At 49.9% G+C, this 9,579-nt stretch overlaps 1 protein-coding gene across 1 annotated transcript; it reads left to right on the top strand.

The window, feature by feature from the left end:
- The first annotated feature begins 482 nt into the window (after positions 1–482).
- Positions 483–1,771, top strand: LOC149337398 (kelch domain-containing protein 3-like). Its single transcript, XM_089554421.1, has 2 exons — positions 483–1,033; positions 1,744–1,771. Exons 1-2 carry the CDS (start codon positions 483–485, stop codon positions 1,769–1,771), a joined length of 579 nt encoding a protein of 192 aa, XP_089410547.1.
- Positions 1,772–9,579: the final 7,808 nt, after the last annotated feature.

Below are 9,579 nucleotides of genomic sequence, written 5' to 3' on the forward strand. Positions count from 1 at the left end.
CTCCCGTTATCTTTGCCAGTGTTGTTATCGTTCGGAGCGAGCGCCGAAGGATTTGCATTGGGTTCAATTTGTGGGAATCTCCATGATTACATAATTGCAACTGGTAGGTTAATTTGCTAACTCCTTTAAAAGTGTTCGAGATTTTTTATTATTATTGTTGCCAAAATGTTGTTTATCATTTCTCTTCAAATAATGTTCTGTCGTTTTTCATGAATACATTTTACTAAATTCACGTTTCGCTCCGATATTTTGTCGTAATCCTATGAAAATTTCCTTATTTATACCACTATACCTTGGCCAATCCCCCCACGTTGGTATGTGCCATTATATAGAGGTGAAGAAGAAGAAGAAGAAGAAGAACGCCCACCAGGTTTAAAGAGGTGAAGAAGAAGAAGAAGGTTTGATTTCAGCGCGTGGCCGTTAGCTGAAAAGAAAGAAAGCGGCCCGATATCCTTTTCGCAAGAACTGGTTGCCTTCGAACGATGTGGACGGCGCGGCTCAACCGTATTCCAGAACTCCTCAACGAAACGTCGGTCACCATCGAAGGGAAGCTTTACTCGTTCTACTGTTTCCACATCTGCTGCGCGAACCGTGATGAAATCTCAGGCTGCCTCTTCGACGTGTACACCTTCGACCCCGTCTCATACCGCTGGGATAGGATACAGACTCGGTCACTTCCCGAAGATGAGCCGATTAATATCATGGGCCGCAGCGTTGTAGCCTACGGCCGCTGCGCCTACCTGTGGGGCGGATGGCACATACGGCCAGAGATTGCCGGCCTCTACCGCTTCGATACCGATGCCATGAGATGGAGCCGTCCGGACGTCAGCGGCGAAATTCCGGAAGCGAACATCAACCACTCGGCGTGCGTGCTTGGACACCGCATGTACATATTTGGTGGTAGGGAGAGGGATTCACCGAACTTTGTACGTTTTCTGGACCTCGAGGCCCTAGAGTGGCGTCGTGTCCCGACCAGCGGAGAGGCCCCCCTCGGGCGCTACTTCCACACAGCGACCGCCATTGGAACCCGCATGTACATTTGGGGTGGCAACCTAAAAGTCTCACAGCCCGACGACCGTTATGACAATTCCTTATACTATCTGGAAACGACCACTGCGACATGGGTGCGCCCACAAGTGCAAGGCGTGGCCCCGGAGGGGCGCCAGGTCACAGTGCGTTCCTGTACGGAAGAGCGCTGTATATCTTTGGTGGCTACAACGAAATGCTGGACACCTACTTTGCAGATATGCACAAGTACGACGTTGAAAAGTCGTGCTGGACTAAAGTGACGCCAAGTGGATCCGGCCCGTCAGCGAGGGAGTCGCCCGGCTGCTGTGTGCTTGGAGAGAGGGTGTTGGTCTTCGGTGGCTTCGGCCCTACACTTCGCCTTGAGGAGGAAGAGTATCTGGAAGGAATTTCTGAGGAAGGAGAGATGACGGACCTGCACGTGTTGCACATAGCACCGACGCTGCAGAACTTGTGTATGCTTGCTGTCATCGATGCAGGTCTAGATATGAGCGAGTTACCAGAATTGATTATAAACGAGATAAACGCCATCAAATCAGGACAATCTTAATCGCCGGCGTGTTGCACGTCAGCGTGATGGAGCGCCTTGGACAGAGCCACTTGTGGCGGTGCGTTGTCTAACTTCAGTGTCTGTAAGCGTCGCAAGGTGCTCTAGACATACAGGCGGCTGGAACTTATCCCGTACTACCCTATGGCGTTTCTTTCGGCGTGCCGCAGTGTGCCTACAGAGGTGGAACAAAAGTGAGCCTTTGCATGCATCGAGAAGACAGGCTTCAAGATCTGTTTTGTCGTCGCCCGGTAGCCGCGCCATGTCAGGACGCTCTGCATGTGCTGTCCTATGGAAGGAAATCAGCCGCGCTGCTAGCGCGCAGTGTTAACAGTGGCAACGCATGACACTCCGCTTCTTGAGTGTGCAATATGTAAGAACGTGTACATATGTGACATTAGCTCTACGGTGGTGGTGATACGAGCGGCAACGCGTTTAATCCCTGCCCCGAAGTCTTGCAGGTTGGCACGATTTCAGAGTAAGCTTTTTCTTTAAAATTCTGTGCACATCATCGTTCCTGTGCTTGCTGCTGCTGCATATTTCTAACTGCTTTTCTTCCTGACTTGCTGTGTTTGTGACTACATTTCCTCTATATAATATTTTGATGTGTTTTTGCTTTGTAACGAGGTGCTTCTGAAGAAGACTCCTTTTCACAAGCTGCGAAAGTGATCATGTCATTATTGATCTTATCTTAGCCCCCGGAATCGCCATGACTAATTCCACTTTAGCGCTTTAGATAGGAAGCAGAAAAAAATGGAAGGGCCAAATGTGTCATGTTATAAGCTACGAGGGGCGAAATAATTTTCCTAGTTTGAACAATAAAAAGAAGCCCTGCTTAAAAATTCTGACAAAAGTAGACAGCAAGCTTATTGGGATAGCCGAAGTTAACGAGATAATTATTCTATTTTTGATGGACAAGCTCGACAAGGAAGAACAGCCTGTTCAACACCTGCCCGATCAATGTGATATGTATTTATGAGAGGTAAAACAAGAGTGAACTAGGACTGCCGCATGCAAAAAGAGGGCTGAGAAGGTTGAAGCGGACCACGCCAATATGGAAGTTAAGAAGATAAGACGGTGGGTGTAACATGAGGGCTCGCTTAAGCACCGGCTAAAGCGTATGGCGCTACAGCGTTAATGGGTGCCTTCAGCCGTTTGGGGTCCCCTGCCTATGACGTCCCAGACACGGTAATTCTCTACTTTACATTCATAGCTTGCGGGGACGTGCCACTGCTCCGACAGGCAGGTGTTTCAAACACAGCAACCGACGGAGCTTGTACGACCCTGGTCAGGGGTGAGAAACTCCGGTTAGTTTCGTTTTCACCTACTGCACCGCACCTGGCGACTAAAGGCGAACTTATATTTTTCATTGAATGATTTCTGCGCATAGACGTACCGCGGTGTAAGACTGGCTGTAGGCGAATTGTGTAAGGACCCGTGATACAAAGCTGCTCTTTTTCGCGGGCAGTGGTTTGAATTGCGCTCGGAGAAGAGGCTTTTTCTGCTGGATACCGCTTTCCCGACGACGATACAACGCTACAGTTGGCGTCCCTGCAGGCGCTATGCATGCAACTGGCGCTGGCGTATGCATATGCTGGACAATTGTGTATATGGAAGTCGCCTACCCCTGCCCTGATTGCTCCCCCCGAGCGACCTCTCGCAACCAATGAATAATAATACTGCCACCTACCTGCCGCGCCCGGCTGGTCGTTATGACGTTGCATGGCGTTGACTCTAGCTTTATATTTTGTTTTTCTACACTGAAAACTGTATAACAACCAGTATTGTAGTTTAACAAAACAGTGATGTTTGCGACCGGTGTAGTGCACCCCTTCCATTCTTGGGCGCACCCACATCAAGGTGGTTGTATCCAAAAAATGCAAGAAAGTACCGTACTCGTCGTTGCCTTCTCCGTCGAACACCTGGCCACCCCAAACATACATGCGGGTTCCGACTGCTGACACCGTGTGACAGTAGCGCATAGCGGAGGGCTGTCCACTGGTAGGAACGCGATGCCACGTAAGTCGGTAAAATAAACACGGTCCGAGCATTCCCGGTACAAGCCATCAAAGATGTACGTCCGTTGACACAGCAAGCAAGCAGAAAAGAAGATACTCAGTGTCGGCACTTGGCCGCACATCTCTGGGCGGCTCTATGTCATAGCGAGGGTATCGAACCGGTATATGCCGCCAATCCGTCACCTGATGTCCGAGGAGCTCCCCCACATGTAGACGCAGTGGCCCTAGGCGACAACGCCGTGGTCGATAAATTTAATGGGCCCACTTTCGCAGTGCAACTCGGTCAGCAGCACACCCCACCTTCACGTTACGGGGTGGAAGATGTATACGCCTAAGCGGCTGCCTGCGATTTCATCGCCGTCATCGTGGTAGTTGTAGGACGGGTCGAACGAGTATACCTTCCCTTTGATGGTGGCAGCCATGTTGTTGACGAGTTCTGGAACGCCGTTTAGCCGCACAGTACACATCGTGCAGTGATGACTAATCTTCTCAGAGATGAAACCGGGCGTTAGTTTTTCCTTGCTCTATCGTGCAAGCACTGGGAAGGAGGAGTGTACGTAGGGGGGCTAGTTGGTAATCCATGAACTAAGAACGAAAACCACGCAAAGGACGATACACAGGGAAAAAGTAGACAGGAAGAGCGCGGACTTGCAACTGTTTATTGAAACACATCTTCCTTCCCTCACCAACCCTACGCATGCGCAACAAGCAATGTCTATCTAATCGAGTTCAGGAACTTCAGCTCCTTCTTGTACAGATGGAACGAAGCCTCGCTTACACACTTTTCGGGCCCATATCTATCAATCTGCCAGTTTACGTGGGACAGTTTACGTGGGACAAACGGGGCGCTGCATTAATAAGCGCCTACAAGAACATAAAAATTTGTTGGGCTCCCACAGCGGCATGCATTTGCCAAAACGCTGTCTTTCGTGTGACAATAAATGCACGCCACTCTTTGAGCGCACAAAGATAATCGGAAGGGCCAAGGACCAGAAAACACGTGAGGTCATCGAAGCCTGGCAGATTGATAGATATGGGCCCGAAAAGTGTGTAAGCAAGGCTTCGTTCCATCTGTACAAGAAGGAGCTGAAGTTCCTGAACTCGATTAGATAGACATTGCTTGTTGCGCATGCGTAGGGTTGGTGAGGGAAGGAAGATGCGTCTCAATAAAGAGTTGCAAGTCCGCGCTCGTCCTGTCTACTTCTTCCCTGTGTATCGTCCTTTGCGTGGTTTTCGTTCTTAGTTCACTGGGAAGTAAGAGATTTGGTATCCGTTTTTTTTTTTTCAGCTTCTCTTGGTTTTAGTGTGATAGCTTCTAACGCACCCTGTGCTGTTATGACAATATAGCAACTGCTCCGGAGCTTACGCGAAGAAGAGAGAGGGAAAGCGTGTGAGAAAGGTTGCGCAAGGAAAGGGAGACACGAGGAGGGCAGGGAGGGCGCTAGGCACTGGGTGGCGCAGGCGTGCGTGACACCGATATTTTTCTTCGCTACAGCCTAATACTTTATTCGACGTGATGGCGCGAAGCGCTAGGAATATTTAACCTCTTGACTGCAAACGACGTGTGTGATTGCTTCATAAGCCACGGAACTGTAGGCCCTGCGCACACTCAAGATTTGCGGTGCTCGTAAGATTGCGAACGCAAGCGCGGATCCAGTCTGCAAGAACCTACATAGACGGGCAGCTGAGGTCACAAGAAAATGCGAACATCAGCATTAGGCAGCCGTGGATGCAGCCAGAAGGCAAGTAAGGGCTTGGGAGGCTTGCCATCAGGAGGAGGCCAAAGCCCGCGAACATGTGACATCAAACACATACGCGCCGCGGTGGCTCAGTGGTAAGGCACCCGTGTACCGAGCCGGAGTACCCGGGTTCGAACCCGACCGCGGCGGCTGCGTTTCGATGGAGGCGAAACGCAAGAGGCGCCCGTGTGCTGTGCGATGTCAGTGCTCGTTAAAGATCCCCTGGTGGTCGAAATTATTCCGGAGACCTCCACTACGGCAGCTCTTTCTTCTTTCACTCCAACCTTCCGCCCTTCCCTTACGGCGCGGTTCAAGTGTCCGCCGACATATGTGAGACAGATACTGCGCCATTTCCTTTCCTCAAAAACCAATTTTCCAATTTTTTCATCAAACACGCTACGCGAGAAGATCGTTCACATCCCGACGTCCAAAATGCTTGCGACCTCAATGTCTGGCCATTATAACATAGACGCGAGACCACAGCTCTGCGGGCAAGCCAATCTGCCCCTGCAGTTCCCGTTACTGGTGGTAACTGCTCCGTTGGTTTTAATGCAGGACGGCAATTTCGACGTGATTAAGGATTCTAACTTGACAAGAAAGATACTTCGGCAAACTTAAGCTCATGTTAAGAGTATGTAACGATAGCGTTAAAGGGTCCCTGCGGTTGCTAGGGGGTCTCCTGGCGCACCGACTCGTACACATCGACACACATGTTGCAATCAAAATTTTTTATTCCACATAATCGTCCATATTATTTAGTGACGCTAATTAGTGACCCTAATAAATTAAGTGGTCCTTTAATGTAATCGCCTACTGTGCGGTGTGAGGTACTGGTAAAGGCCGCTATATATCCCAATGAACGCACGTTCCTCAGTGGTTTCGATCCCGACTCACCACCTTTTTTTCCATATCAGCAAAGTTCCTTTTCTACTCCAGTACCCTCTCGACCAATCAAGAGTTTTCAGTCACAATGACAATGACGGTAGGCTTCCTTCCGGGCGGAATTTCTAACTCGAAAGCGTTAATAAAAATTAGAGGGGTGCACATAAGCTGCACCTTAGAAGTACGACGCGATAGCCTGATACGTTAATTCCCGTATATGCAGACGACCATTCTCTATTTTACTTTGATAGATCCCTGCGAGTCCTCCTACCCCTCCTGTCGCCGTGGTGCAGCGGTTCTCCCAGCGGTGGGCCCTGTGCGAACCAGGTTACTCTTCCCGAGCGACCAATCATGCATTTAACGGCCACGGTGGGCAGTTTGCTCACTATCTGGTGAGCGGGTTTGACGACGCGGCAAGGTCACGTGACCAAGGTGGCCCACCTTACCTTCTAGGCTACTCTCTGGGGGACCACCTACCAGAGTCATGCCCGTGATTTTTCGCTCACGACGCCGACGTCGACAACGTCAATGCCGACAATGCCGACACCGGATTTTGCTGGTCACGGGGCCTTGAACGCTATCGCGTCAGAACAGTGCAGTCCAGTCGATACAAGGCAGCCAGATACAGTGTTAACGTTCTGCTTTTCAATAACTAAACAAATTGTGTGTGGTGTTTCAAATAGAGAGATGCAAGTGGCGCTGTGTTTGCAAACGAGGTGTCTGCTCCGTTTGTCAAACCACACACAGTAGAGGCTATTTATCAAACTAGCACACACCGTTATTGTGCAGGAGTTCATTGGATTAATATTGCCGCGACTGTGTTTCGAACCCACGGGGGCGCGAACAGATCAGCCTCGCTGGCACTGCACGAGGGCGCTGTGGTATCACCGCAACCGATCATGCCTCGGGTCAAATTGCAACCCAATCTAGCGCTGTGCGTTGCAAATAGTCGCTTCATGAACTTCCACCTGCGGCGTAGCGCTCGTAACACGTTTCCCACTAGCGGTGGATACCCGCCGCGGTGGCTCAGTGATTAGTATGTTCGGCTACTCAGCCGGAGTACCCGAGCTCGAACCTGATCGCGGCGGCCACGTTTTGGTGGATCCGAAACACAAAAGGCACTCATGTGCTGTGCGATGTCAGTTCACGTTAAACATCCACAGGTGGTCAAAATTATTCCGGAGCCCTCAACTACGGCCCATCCTTCTCTCTTTTGCCTTTCACTTCCACCTTCCTGTCTCCCCCTGTGCTGTGGTTGGGGTGTCCGTCTAGAATTGAGACAATACTGCACCGTTTTTTTTCCTCAAAAACAAATAGAAGGCATAGTGACCAAATCACGTGTCTAGTTCACCAGAAACAGCTGCATTTAGTCAGCCACTTTCGGCATTTCTCGCTGGACGGTGGAATTCAAATGTGAAATGGCAACCACTCACAGCACAGTTTCGCAATCACGACTGAGTTGGAAACAGTAGTTGTCGCTCGCGATCTGTACAGACCAGAGCTGCGTGACACTTATACGAAACACCTGCTAGACGATAACGTGGCAGCCAAACACGCACGAAACGAAACAAACAACGCACCGCAGGCTTTAAGCAATATATATTTCACGTTTCTTCTGAAATTAAGGCCTCTAGATATTCACGCCCTATCGATGCGACTGACATGACCGATTAACAAAACGAAATTCTCAATTAAAAAGCGTTAATCAGGTATCTCGCGGCGTCAAGAAAGTAATTCGCTCTGAAACAAACCCGTAATGGTAGAATAGCCTCCTGACTACTTATGCGCACTTTATAACGGCTTTTAGCTCTTTTAATCTTAATGACAGCAACAGTACATGTTGTTTTTCGAGCGCTCATTCATGTGAATGTCATAAAATGGCAAAAATATTCCAATATCTAACAGAAATACTCACCCTTGGACGTACTAAGTCCGCATACGCCGAGAATACCGATCACCATATCGCTGCTTCAGAAAAAAGCCTCATGATGCCGCCACCACCGCTGGAATGACCGGGCCTTGTTTCTTATTCCTTTTTGAGTTCACGCATGAAGAAAGGATAAACTTGTGGGTGTTAACGATGTCCTCTCCACTGCGCTGGAAACAAGGCCGAATTGTGTCGGAAACAAAACTCAAAGATTCTGGAACCTGTATCCACGTCTGACCAATGGCGACCCGTGACTGACGGGTTGTGGAAATGGGTGTTTCTGCTGTCTACTCCTCTGGCAATTTAGAAAATAAACGTATCAGTCATGACGTAATTAGTTTCCTATAGGAAATATACCCCCATAATACTGTTAAAATTACGTGGGAAGGGATAAAATGTACAACTGTCAAGGTACGCAAATTATTAAGGCAAGGTTATCCTCTATGATCGCTGCTGTTCGTGCTTCATATTGCCACGTGTCATTGTAGTGTTTGTTCGTTCACGCTCAAGGCTGCAGGAAAGGGCTGTCATCATTTTTGTCGTGACGCGAGAAGCGACCAGTCTAATCTCTTTTGATCGCAGCCATAAAAGGCTGCATCTAGGTTTTTCCACATTACTGTAGATGATCTTGCCTGCTATCTGGAAGTTTCCTTGCCGGCTTTAAATTGAGCGATGCCGCGAGCGGCGGACATTCGTAGTTCGACGACCGACGAGCACGTTTGTTGCTTACGCCGCCGCTGAGTGATTCAGGTCTTTTTCGGGCGCAAGTCAGCCCAAATAAAGAGCTTCATTTCCAAGACTGGCTGGTGTCTTCCTGACCACTGGACTGTCGTCGCTACAACGTGACATCTGGTGGAGGTGCTGGGTACACTTCCATGTTCCGGACACCCCCTACAAGTCCTGACACCAGCCCTCTGAGTCATTTACCGCAGGACCTGAGTCCAGTCCACCGCGCAAGCCGACGTCTGCTAGGAGACGCACCTGAGTTCGGGATTCTGCCGGACCCTACCCGGAAGCGAAAGCCAGCAGCAACGTCCACCATGCGCTCGCCCCAGACGACGACTCCAATCATTCTACACCAGCCCCGGGTGCCACCAACCTTCGACGCTTCGCCTGGCGCCGACCCCGAAAAATGGCTGGAACAGTTCGACCGTGTGGCTGTCTTCAACAACTGGGATGATGCTACGAAACTTAGGTGCGTCTTCTTCGCCTTGGAAGGACCAGCAAAAGTCTGGTTTGAGAATGAGGAAGCTAACCTCACGAACTGGGAAACCTTCAAGCAGCAGCTTCTAAAGACCTTCACGAACGTCGTGCGAAAGGAGAGAGCCCAGCAGCTGCTACAGTCTCGCATACAACACCCAAACGAGACCGTTGCTGTGTACACTGAGGAAATGAAGCGTCTCTTCCGGCGTGCCGACGCAAACATGAAGGAAGAAGAAA

This window comes from Amblyomma mixtum, chromosome 7 (assembly GCF_055824585.1).
Source record: "Amblyomma mixtum isolate Tamu chromosome 7, ASM5582458v1, whole genome shotgun sequence".
NCBI lineage: Eukaryota > Metazoa > Arthropoda > Arachnida > Ixodida > Ixodidae > Amblyomma > Amblyomma mixtum.

Bases quoted from the DNA above. Each gene is read 5' to 3' on its own strand.
- LOC149337398 (XM_089554421.1), top strand. From the start codon at position 483: ATGTGGACGGCGCGGCTCAACCGTATTCCAGAACTCCTCAACGAAACG. The intron at 1,034-1,743 runs GTACATTTGGGG...GGCGTGCCGCAG, and splicing joins ACCGCCATTGGAACCCGCAT to TGTGCCTACAGAGGTGGAAC.